The 12,962-nt window shown below is 41.7% G+C and overlaps 1 protein-coding gene across 6 annotated transcripts in view; it reads left to right on the top strand.

Moving 5' to 3' along the window:
- ARHGAP26 (Rho GTPase activating protein 26) overlaps positions 1–12,962 on the top strand; it is a 413,779-nt gene that overhangs the window by 134,349 nt on the left and 266,468 nt on the right. For all 6 annotated transcript variants that reach the window (XM_087429620.1, XM_004420043.3, XM_014794952.2 and 3 more), the window contains exon 10: positions 2,176–2,270. In XM_087429620.1, coding sequence (XP_087285746.1) covers positions 2,176–2,270 — 95 coding nt within the window. The remainder of the gene's footprint in view (positions 1–2,175; positions 2,271–12,962) is intronic.

Below are 12,962 nucleotides of genomic sequence, written 5' to 3'. Positions count from 1 at the left end.
TGGATTATTTTCCTTTAAAATACTCGCTTTTCTCTTAGCTTTGGTCCAGGAGATGTGAGCAGATTTGTTCCATCCTCTTGGAGACCGTACCCCATGTGTGCTGAAGGAGAATTCCCTGCATCCTACCCTCTGAGATGAGGTGCTTCTCTGCAGGAGCTCTGGAGCAGCCCAGAGCTGGCCCTGTCTCTTCCCTTGCCTGAAACCCTTCATGGTTCTCCCCCTGCTCTCCGGATCAGATCACAACCTGCATGCTCTGGCCCCTGCCTCCTTCAAACCCTTTCTCATTCCACTTTCCCTCTTGCTCTGGGATTCCAGACACATTGGCTTTCCCTTTAGTTCCTCCAGGGCTCCATGAACCCTAACCATAGGACCTTTCCACCTGCTGTTCTCTGCCTCCTGATTCTGTTTTCTTGGTTTTATGTCCTACGAATCCTTTGAATCCTAGCCCAAGAAAGCCTTTGCTGACCTTCCTGATCAGGTCAAATCCCCTTAACTTAGGCTTTTGTAACACAACCTGCCTCTGTTTTTGTGGTGCTTGCCACAGTTATAACTTTTCATTTATTTGTTAAGTGATTATTAAACCATCAGTGGTTGAACAGATGATCTTTGTAGATTTTTCCTGATATGGTCATCCTTGGAGCAGAATCTGATCTTTCTCTTTTTTCTGCTTATATTTGGCAATCTTTTATAGATCCCCTCTTCCCTCCCATTTCTCGGGGATACCTCCCCGTAAACTTGCAAAGTGGACCCTGGTCCATGGCCATTCTGAAATACAGTTAGACGTGAACATGGTCAGAATCCCATGTGTTCGGGTGTTTATACTCGCACATGTACACATTGAAGAAGGAGCAGTTCTCAATCTAAGAAATTAATCTTAGCTATTCAGTAAAAGACAGTAGTCGTAAGGCTTGTGAATATAAACTGTCTCTTCCTAGGTCTTCTGTGTTTTGTGTGCTATTCTGATATTTGTGGGTAGTTAAATTTTACCATACACAATCACATTTCCTATTATTTCAACAAACTAGGCAAGTTTGCTAATTTCCTCCCTAGTTTAGAAAGAAAGATTGACACAGGCAGGAGAAACAGGAACCTTAGCAAATTCTTATGTGACAGATTGCCTATGTTTCTAGGCAATAAATTACTGCTGTGTGATAAAACTGTTGTATTCCATTTGTACAACGGGATACTACTCAGTAATAAAAAGAAATAAACTCTTGATTTGCACAACAACCTGGATGAATAGCAAAAGAATTATGCTGAGTGAAAGAAGTCAGACATAAAAGGGCGCTCATTTATATAAAATTATAGAATATGCAAACTAATCTGTAGTGACAGAAAGCAGATTCAGTGTTTGCCTGGGGATGGACTGGGTGGAGGGTTGGATCACAGAGGGACACCAGGAAACTTTTGGGGGTGATAGAAATGTTAATTAGCTTGATTGTGGTGATGATTTCACGGATGTATACAGATGTCAAAACTCATAAATTGTCCACTCTGAACATGTGCAGTTTATTATACATTAGGTGTACCTCAATAAAGCTGTTAAAAGATATTGATCGATCACCTACTCTGTTCCAGGGGCTATTTGGGCTCTGGGGACACAAGAGTAAGCAAAACCACACGCTTCCTCCCCTGAGGGAGCTTAGAGTCTAAGGAGGAGACAGACAGTGTTTGAATAAACGCTCATATCAACAGAAAGTGTCAGCTGTGATCAGTGCTATGAAGGAGGGAGAGGTACATGGTGCCATGCAAACCCATCTGGGGGTATTTGACCTGGTCCAGAAACGCTTTTCTGAGACGTGACACCTGATCCAAGATCAGAGAAGCTCAGTTGGGAGGAGACCTCAAGGTCATCTTGTTGCAACTCTTATCAAACCTACAAATTACATTAAAACAATATCAACAAGAGTTTAGTCTAGCATGGGTTGATGATGTACCATCCTGATCTACCAGTGCTAAAGACATTTGGCTCTAAGTAGAACATGGTTTACAAATTATAGCTGCATAAGACTCTTGCCTGAGAAGGTTTATGATCAACCTTCTACCTCCCGTGGTCGTGAACGCTAGGGTTTGAGAAGATGAGATGATCATTCCTGTTTATGTGTCGTGTTTGTGCTGGAGAGGAGCAGACCCCACGTTCTGGCCTCATCTTGATAGTCTGTGTGTTCCCAACAGGGAGAAGATGAATCAGTCACCCTGAAATCTTGCACACGGCGGAAAACAGACTCTATTGAGAAGAGGTTTTGCTTTGACGTAGAAGCAGTAGACAGGTGAGTAGCTGTCACACTTTTCTCAGGAGCAGATGGTACTGAACTGAGATTTCTTACCTTTTCCGTTCAGTCAAAACTCTCTGGGTTTTTTCTGCCACTTTCCCTTCTCCATCCCTCTACTGATATTCAGTTTGGAATAGATCTCAGGCCAGTTGCTGATTCCTAAGCATCAGTATATCCTCCCCCTCTTTGAGGTCTAGCACAGAGCTGCTGGTTGGTTAGTTTTATTTTAATGTTAGAGCTTCCCTTCTCAGGAATGTGTGTTATGTCTCAGGAGGTTGAGTAGATGTTTAAAGAAAACTGACTATTTAGCATGACTGTATCAGCTATTTGAGATTTTTTACTTTAACAATTTAAAAATTTTTTTTTTTTTTTGGTGAGAAAGATTAGCCCTGAGCTAACATCCATTGCCAATCCTGCTGTTTTTGCTGAGGAAGATTGGCCCTGGGCTAACATCTGCGCCCATCTTCCTCTACTTTATGTGTGGGACGCCAGCCGCAGCATGGCGTGATGAGCGGTGCGCAGGTCCATACCCGGGATCCGAACCTGCGAACCCCGGGCCGCTGAAGTAGAGCCTGTGAACTTAACCACTGGGCCGGCCCTAAATTTTTTTAATTTAATGAAGTGGTTCAAAAGGAATTGGGTAAAGGGAAGGGTGGGAGAAGTTCTACTCAATTAAAAAAAAAAACAGCTTTAAGTTAACAGCATTTCACCTAGCACTGTGTGTGCGCACCCAGGAAAGACAGCAAACCACTTGTGAAATCAGTCTTTGGAGAGAGAGAGCTCTGTGTTGTATTCTGCAAGATTTATAGAGTCTCATTAAGTTGTACCATTTCATGATATTAAGCTAGTTTGACAACATTCCAATTCTTTGAAACACTTTTATTTGGCAACAGGTTAATCCTTTCATGGGAAGCCACATGTTAAGCTTATTTGAGCTGTGTGTTCAAGATCAGCAGTGCTAGCATGAAGATCCTTAAATCTCAGTATGATTCTCATATATTGCCATTTAATTTCTCCCCTTTATTTAAAAAAAAAAAAAAAAGCCACACCATTTTGTCAAGCCGGTACTGCTACCTTCGCTGGGACGTGTACCTGTGGCCACTTTTCCCCAGCTCTAGAGGATCCAGAGACTGAGTACCGCCTGGAGTGTGCCCCTCCATGTTGGCAGGTTTGGAATGCCTTCCTGTGGCATGATGTCTCTGCACTGTGGCTGCCGGAGGCTGCTAGAGCTCCCATGGAAAGAGCATGCCCTTTTAGCCTAAATCAAAAGTTCATGGAAACTAACCACATCTCTTTAGCAGTTTAGTCCTTACACCTTTGGCTCTCAAGTCAGGCCACCTGGGTCTACATTTTGACTTTGCTGGTTAGTAGCCATGTGACTTTGGGCAAGCTACTTCATCTCGCAGGGCCTTGATTTCCTTCTCTGGAAAGTGAAGACAGTAATAGTACCTAGTTCTTAGAATTCTAAGGATTCAAGGAGATAATGCATGTACAATGCTTGGCAGGGTGGCGGGTAAGAGATGCTCAACAAGTATTAACTGTTATTATTTGTTGTTGATTAGCTTGTCCTGCATATTCATCAGACTTGATAGTTCATAAGGTTAGATTCTAAATGCAGAGAAGTAAATATAATTTGTAAAGAAAAGCAAGTACCGCAATCCTTCACTGTGTTTGGGAATGTGAGAGGAAAATAAAGAAAAAGGGCTGCATGGGGTGTTAGGATGAATTGGGGTGGCAAAGGGGAATTACAAAAAGTCTGCCTCAAACTAAAATTGGTTATTCTTGGTTTTAAACAAATCCTGACTCAGGATGCTTTAAGCTCTTGTAGGCATCTCTTCTCTATTATAAGCATGGAATCTAAGGGAATTCATATTGTTGGCATCCATAAAAGAGGTTCAGAAGGTGTGTTTGGAAGCAGAGCCAGTTGTTTGATGCTGGTCAGAGGTATAGTTCCTGGAGATGAGCATCTGTTTGCATGGCTATTTGGAAGAGGGCATGCCTCGCATTGCAGGTCTCTGTTACATTGAAAACAAGTTCAAAGATGCTTTCTGAAGCTGAATTGTTTTCTGTGTTTTCTTCTTCAAAAGTTTCCCCAGAAGTTGTAGAGAGTTGCTTTTTAGGCAATTAAAACTCACCGTGGTGCCTTCATCTCATTTCCACCCTGCAAACACTTCCTACCACCGTCCCCCTTTATTATGTCCAGGAAAGCTTTGCATGTCCCAATTATAAGCTGAGAGCAAATGTGTCACATTCAACGTACTGAGTGGGTTTGGAAAGTCGATTTCTTCCAAGTTGCTGTCTCTGGTTCCCTTTGCATGACGTGGCGGGGTTTCAGTTGTGGTTCAGGATGAGGCTCCTAAATCTCCTCTTAATAAGCAGGAGGTGAGTAGACAGTTCTATTGGATTATTTATATTTTTTATTTTCTGTATATTATGGTGTTTGACACCTTAAAAATCTTTCTAGTTGGGGAGAGACTGCCCGTTCAGGGCTAGCCAATTCTTAGAGATAGCAAAGGGCGCAGCCTGGAGCATGCCATCAATGTGCAAACTTACCAGTCCAGAGCCACACTGCCTCCATCTGGCCCAAACACCCCAAGAGGCAATATTCTTCTGCCTTAGTCATCCAGGGCCAGGTACCAAGTACCCAGGGAGCACTCTTATACCTTAGCACCCCCTGAAATTACTCAGAGTAGCCAATCCTAAACTGTTTACCCTGCCCTGCCTTGCTTTTCCTATGAAAGCTCTGATGAAGGTCTTGGTCTAGGCTCTCCTGCCACTTCTGCCTCCTGGCTGATGCTGGTTCTTTCCCACGTCGCCCTGTGTGGCGTGCTGTGCATCCTGCTTCTAGCTCCTATGAGTATAAGAAACTTCATTTGCCTGAGCTTGAGCCGCTTCTGTGTCTCCTCTTGTGGCCACACCTGCCTGCCCATCACCTAAAAGAACATAGAACATCTATGAAACACCTTCTCTCAGTTTTCTCCATAGGTCATCATCTTTGTTCTCAAAGATTAGGTTACAGTTGGGCAGTATTTTCCTTATCTTTCTCCTATTTGACCCCAGTGTCTGCATTTTCCTCCATCCAAGAAGGGACTGAGGAGAGAAGGAAAAGGCATTTCCATGTGCTTGGTGGCAGCATCCCTGGGACTCTGCCCTGAGTCCTGTTCTCTGGAAGATTCCTACACCGTGCCTTTTCCCCAGTGCACTTTAGCAAGGAGGTGATGCTGCCAGCTGTCCTGCTCTCTTTTCAACCCTGCCTTCTGAGGATTTCTCAGCTCTACCTGCTGGGCTGGAGAAGCAGAAATGTGCACCTAGGAAATGTGGAAGTAAAAGAGGGAATGGTTCTATTAACAATGTAAGGTTTCAGAATGCCCCCAGAGTATGTTAACTATAGAATACAGAAACGTTTATGTACTGGCTATTAATGTTTTAGTCTATCAAGATATAAATACATGCTACAGTATGATTTATTTGACTTAGAATATGCGGTGTTGTGGGGTTTTAAGGTTGAATAGTTTTATCCTTTAGCCTCAGTGCTGATATTTCATGTTATTTTGTAACAGAGGCAGTAGCCTTTAGGAGGTCAGTATTGTGGGTTGAGTACGTCAGCACCTCCTCTGTGTGGGGAGTGCCCCCTGCACTCAGCATCCACACGGGTGCTTATTTAGAACTACAGCTTCTTGCTCCCTGCCCCCGACCTACAGTCTGACTTTCCTAGGGGGAGATCCTGAAATCCGCTTTGTGAACAAGCTCTTCAGTTATCCTTTATTCTTACTTGTAATTGGTACATTAAACACCATACATATCACGGTACAATTTTCTCAGAGCATAAAAAAGTTTTCCTTATTAAAAACATTATAACAAGCAACAACAAAACAAGAAGACTCAGGCTCCTTTACTAAGGAGCATAATTCTTACTCATATAGAGAAGAATACAGCTAGTAGAAAAGGTGATTTGAGTCTCTGATACAGATTACTAGGAAAAAAGCAACAACCACCACTCCGATAAAACCCACTTTTTAAGTTCAAGATGGAGGGGGGGGTGAGGGAACTAGCAGTAAGAGAGCACTCTCTGGAAGCTGAATGCTGTTCATACGTATCTCATGTAATCCTCACACAGCCCCGGGAGGTATGGGCTCCACTTCTCCCCTGTTACTGCTGAGGAACCTGCAGTTTATAGGGGTGAGTCTTACCCAAGGCTCAGGTGGGATGTGAACTGAGGTTCGTAGGAGCTCATTCCAGGGCACCTTCCTGCCTCAAAACCAAGGATATTTTAGAGCCAGCCCTGATGGTCTAGTAGTTAAAGTTCGGTGCTCTCACTGCTTCGTTGGCCCAGGTTCGTTTCCTGGTCGTGGAACCACACCACCCGTCTATCAGTTGCCACGCGGTGGTGGCAGCTCACGTAGAAGAACTAAGAAGGACTTACAACTAGGATATACAACCATGCACGGGGGCTTTGGGGAGGGAAAAAAGAGGAAGACTGGCAACAGATGTTGGGCGAATCTTTACCTGAAAACAAAACAAAACAAACAACTCAGGATGTTTTAGAAATGTTTTCGAGTGATAAACCTAGTCCTATCAGTACTTGCATTTCAGAGACACCACTGAGTGTTCAACTTGATGGCTGTGGAATCTGAGAAGTGCTTTCTTACCATAACCATTTGCTTTGGGCATCATAAACTAATGGTGGGTGACCTAAAGCCACGAACTTGCTTCTGTTCTTATATTTACCACTCTGTGACCTTCGGAAAGTCCCCCCATGACCCACAATTTAAAGAGGCAATGCAGACAAAGCACAGGCTGGGCACATGGCACATCGTAGGTGCTCCATGAATGCTAGGTTTTTTGTACACCTATTCTTCTACCTTTTATTTTTAAGATGACACTCATTTCTCTTTATCTGGGAAGACTTGCATGAGTAAGAAATCAAAGCAATAGTGCCATTTATCATTTTATTGATTTCATTGTATCCTGATGCATTGCTGTCAATTTGTTAATCCACAAATCCTGATGAAAGGGGGTTAATTCCTGCCATTTCCATTCTACAGGAAGAACATTGACTCTGACCCATGAATGAGCTACAAATCAAATTGTGTTAATTCAGAGCTTTGGGATTTAGATCTACAGTTCTTGAACTTTGTGTGTCAAAGATCCTCTTTAATTCTGGATACATTTCAGAAATCTACTTTTAATTCTTCTAAGTTCTTTTACCTTTGATGTCTCAAAACTAGGCTTATACTCCCTTCTCTGTATCCTACACCCTTCCATATTGACTTCCACAATTACATAACTCCACATAATTCCACCTCATCTCTCCCTTTTTCTCTAGTGCCTGCCTTTTTTTCCTTTTTTTCAGAACTAGTTTTGGGGGTAGTTCAGACCTGAGAAAGTGCTGAAGACCTCAGGACCATTCTGAGCAAATGTTTCACAGGCTAATATTAGCTCTTCACGTCCTTGGCTTTCCTTCAAAAGGGTTTTATTGTTCCCAATATTGAAAAGTTAAAGTTAGTAGAAATTCTTATGTCTTTCTTCATTTCCAACCTGACAGATTGCTTGGATCAAGACAGCGTGTCCAGCAAATCAATGTGATGCTTCTTTGAATTTCCCTTCTGGTTTTGTATTTAAATTCAGTTTCAGGACTCTGGCATTAAAAATACGATATGGCTTTAAATAAATGTGTGCGATTTGTAGTAGTTGTGAGGTGTTGCCACAACATGCTACCAAGAAGAATATTTTCTTATTTTCCTAGAAGATGTTTGTTATGGATTGAATTGTGTACCCCCCGAAATTCATATGTTGAAGTTCTAATCCCCAGTATCTGAAAATGAAAAGGTTGTTACAAAGGTAATCAGGTTAAAATGATGTCATTAAGGTGGGCTCTCATCCAATATGACTGGTGTCCTTATAAAAAGGGGTAATTTGGACACAGAGACAGACAGGTACACACGGAGAACGCCATGTGAACATGAAGGCAGAGGTTGGGGTGATGTGTCTTCAAGCCAAGGAATGCCAGAGATTGCTAGCAAACACCAGAAGCTAGGAGAGAGGCATGGAAAAGATTCTCCTTCACATACCTCAGAAGGAACCCACCCTGCTGACACCTTGCTCTGGAACTTCTAGCCTCTAGACCTGTGAGATGATAAATTTCTGTTGTTTATGCCACACAGTTTGTGGTACTTTGTTACAGCAGCCCCAGCAAAATAATACATTGTTGGATAGGGAGGGCCTCACTGAAGCAGCAACAATGCCCACGGTAGCCTTTTAGATGGATGGCCCAACACACACTCCTTGAACAATCCCATTGACAAGGAACCACATTTCATAAAGCAGTCCATTCACATAAATTATGTTCCTTATTCTGGATACTCTTTACAGTAGCCTAAGCTTTCATTAGCTTTTAAAAATCATCCTTTCATATACCTTGATAAAGAAGCATTCTTGAGTGCCTTGTATTACTTTGCCATAGCACCCAGCATTTGAAGGTTTATATTTTATATTGGTTAATTGAATAAAGACTAGGTTTATCCTTTTTTTCCTTAAAGTGTGTCGGCTCTTTTTGAGGAAGTTTAGTGTAAAATTCCTGGGTAAAAATGGGACTTCATCTAAAGGCAATTATTACTGGTAGTGGCATGTGAATTGCTGATACTTGCCGGTATCTGTCTTAAGTCACTTTGAATACGTCACTCCACCATGCAGCATCTTACGGAAATTAATGAGCAAATATAGGGAAAATATCTGTTTAAGCCAAAGAATTGTGGTGGTAGTCATCTCCCAGCATCCCTGGATTTGTTTATTTTTAAGAAATTTATCACAGGGCCGCCCGTGGCTTAGCGGTTAAGTGCGCGCGCTCCGCTGCCGGCGGCCCGGGTTCAGATCCCGGGTGCGCACTGACGCACCGCTCCTCCGGCCATGCTGAGGCCGTGTCCCACATACAGCAACTAGAAGGATGTGCAGCTATGACAGACAACTATCTACTGGGACTTTGGGGGAAAAATAAATAAAATCTTTAAAAAAAAAAAAATTTATCACAGATGTGACACTTGGGTATTTTCTCCCACATGTTGTCCCAGAGGGGCTACTAAAGCATATGGAAAATGATAGAAACAAAAGGCTTCTTTTTGATGCATTGAGTCAATGTAGTCTCTTGAGGTGTGGTGTTTGTACTTGGGAAAAGGAAACAATTAGAATGCTTTACATTTTACAGGACTAGCTGACTCCACAGAAGTCGATACATTTGAAGATGCTATGTGGAGTGTTAAATGCCCCATTTCCAGCATTGGCGCTCCAGATGTGGGCAGCAAAGGACAACTTATCAGAGATGACAAGGGTACTTGGTGCTAGGGGTGTAATGGGGGCGAAGACAAGCATAGTCCTTGGCTTCACGGAGCTCACCTCTGATTGTGGAATGCGTGCACACATGCAACTAAAGGTATAAATACCAGTTTGCTGAGTGTTCCAGCAAACTTGGAGGGCCAGAATGCTGTGGGGAAAATGTAACAGAGGGACTTACCCCTTCCATTCTTACAGAGAATGATGGCGTGACTAGAACACACTGAATTCACTCCCTCTCTCCTTCCCTGCCTCACTCCCTCGTTTATTAAGCATAACTGCATGCAAGAGACTCTGACAGTGGAGATATAAAGTTTAGTGAAGCACTATGAATCGATTGGACTTTCCTTCTTAAAAGTCATCATCTGATTTTTCTTTCAAACCAGATTTGAAGTCCTCGTTTTGCAAGCTTTCCGCGAATAGGTCAAGAGAGACAGCCTTTCTCTGAACCAGTCCCAGCCTGGTGTGACACAGCCACTATCAATTCTGTGTTCATCTTCCCACCATGAACTGTGTATTTGCACAGTATATGAGCTTTTGTTTGTATTGGTTGGCTGGTTGTTTAATTAGGTATGTTTTATATACCTCTGTTCAGTTCTAACTATCTGTCTCAGGTAATTTGCCTCCAGAGACAGAATAACCTCATTTTATGCAGCTTTTAATATAGTACTGTGTGCATGTGGTTGTTCAATTTTGTTTTTTATGGTAATGCAATTTTTGAGTTAGATTATTTTATTCTTTCCTTTGGGACTTTGGTGAACTGTTGTGTAAGACTTAGGCTACAGGAGCTTAATCATTTTAGTTGCTATTTAAACTAAAACTTCAGTAAGTACACACGTAATCTGCATTTCTGTATAGGTAGGATAGAAAGCCCCCAGGAAAAGAGAATGTTGGTTAAAGTAAGAATAGTGAAGGCTAGAAAGATTTATGGAAGATCTGAAAAATCTATGTGAACCTTCTAATCAGTCACGACCCTTATTCCAAGTATGTTTTTCTAGCAGGCTGCGTGATGCAGGTAAAAGATTGAAGCAGCCCTAAGTTTGAATTTGGGATCTGCCCATTACTAGTTGTGTGAGTCTGGGCGTGGTTTAACCACAGCTGTAAGATGGGGTTTACCGTACCTATCTTGCAGGATTGTTCTGAAGATGGAATGCAATAATAGTCCTCCCTGATGCACTCGTGGGTTGGAAAAGTTTGTGCCTTTTAATTTTTTTCCTACCCTAGGACTTCTTTTTCCTTATGGGTAACCTTAACTTTGGTGGGTGTTTCTTTGAGCCTTTTTCTTTGTCTCGATGGTGTTCCTTTTCCTATGGTGTCATGACTTTTCAAGTCATCTATGAGGTGAGAGTGAATATAGGTGCAATAAGTATATATGAGCAAAGGGGCTGCTAGGCGAGGATTCCATTTTCAAACTATATATGCGATAACCTATTGTTTATATTTATTTCCTATACAAGATAAAAAGCTTCATGCACCTCCTTCCAATTAATGGTCTCAAAAAGAAGCCATGCTAATTTTAAATTAAAGTAACATTACTTGTAGTTTGGTGTATAGTGTGTGCGCATGCACTTGTTCGTGTGTCTTTGTGAGATTGTGTGTTTTCCAAAAAGGATCGTCTTACGTAACAGACTTTGTTTCTGTGCTCAGCCTCTAGATGGCAGTTTTGTATACGTTAGTAACCATTAGAGGGTCCACTTGAAAATTAGCTGCCTTTATATTGACGATTAGGAGTCAGTGCTGGGTGTGTGTTTTTTCTGTGGAAGAAATCATCATGGGAATATTACTTCTTAAAGGAAAAGTATTCTAAATGACTCATTCTTTCTCTAGAAATTCCTTCTTCCCACCCTTTTATGACGATCATCTCCTACTCACTTTCCTGCAAGAACAAGCATGCTCGGTTAATCTAGCCTCTGTTTAAACATTACATTTTACCTTGCTGTCTAAACTAAAGTGTCAGGCTCTTTGCTTCAGGGATGGCTTATTTGAGGATGGTGGAGAAAACAGATAAGTGATTCTGGCTGTCCAGTGTGTGCTGAGAACCTGGCAGTCCTGCTTTTCCCTCTTGGTGCAATATGTCTTTATCTTTTGCAACAGATGAATCTATTTTTCCTGGTTTCAAACTTCCCCACCCCTCCCCTTCTCGCCCCTTGATTGAAATAATATTTGATTTTGCCTTCCTGCTGGTTGGATTACAGTGCTGGTCTCAATACCACTGACATTTCAGAGAGGAAATGGCTTTTTCCTTCCTCAGAGGGTGTTATACTGCCCTGACTTCCATGACTTGGGTGGGGGTTGAGAGAGGGGAAATATCGTGCTTTCTGGATTGCTTCTTGGCTGTTCTATAACATAAGCTAGTTGAGAAGTTCTTGGAATCTTTAGAATTCGTGTAGTTTGAACTTGTCATTGAGTTTTTTTTTTTCTTTTTAAAAAATTAAATGAGAGCGTGTTTCCTGTTTGAGTCTAGTTTAAGTAAGAATGTGATGTGATGGTTAATGGACTGTGGTGTGAAAAAAAGCAAACTTATTTCTATTCGTTAGTCTGCACTGTGAAATTTGGGTTTTATTGTTTGTGTATACCAGTTTATTTGCCAATTTCTAAATATAAAATGAGTTTTTTAATCTAAACCAAAATTTTGCTATTACATAAATCTGAAGAGAGGAGACAGTTCAGCCGGTGAATTCCATTTATGCACATTTCTATTCATCATGAGATAGAATAGTAATGATGAAAAAAATTGATAAATGAACTAGAAGATTTCTTGAATTAAAATATTTTTCATAGTTTCTCATCAACAGTAGTAATAAGTGTTCGCATTCTCCCTGAGTCACTCATCTTGGCAATTACTAATGCTTTCACCTGGTGCAGTGTGTTAAAATTTGCTTGCTCCTGTGACCCCAGTGCCCAGCATCATGGCTGGCACATCATAGGCACTCAATCAATATGAATTTCATTTAAAGCCCATGCAACTTCATGTGCCATACATTTGTTTGTCTGGGCTTCCTCATGCTTTATGACTTCAGTCTCCTTTAAAATAAAAATGTAGGGAATTATTAGACGTGATTGGCAATATTTACTCTTTGTACTATTATTATTGCTATGGTTGTAATTATTTTAGGACCTTTCCTCCCAAGAGGTCAGTGCTGAGGCTGTAATAGGTTATGATTGATTCATTTATTATGATCAGATCCTTTCTAAATAATTGATTAGAAGCCTGCTTCTAAAAACTTCTTAAGGGGTGTAGAGGAGGTGAGGGAGAGGGGGACGGAGGAAGGGAGGGAAGAAGTACCTTCCTCCTTCTCTCCTTTCCTCCCTCCAGAGAGAGAATGAGAGAGAGAAATGACTCCCTGCCCCTAAAAAACTGAT

The sequence above is a fragment of the Ceratotherium simum genome, chromosome 4 (assembly GCF_057802395.1).
Source record: "Ceratotherium simum simum isolate JZ-2026a chromosome 4, ASM5780239v1, whole genome shotgun sequence".
Classification (NCBI taxonomy): Eukaryota; Metazoa; Chordata; class Mammalia; order Perissodactyla; family Rhinocerotidae; genus Ceratotherium; species Ceratotherium simum.
Note: the sequence above shows the minus strand (reverse complement) of the source record. Positions and strands in the feature narration are given on the sequence as shown.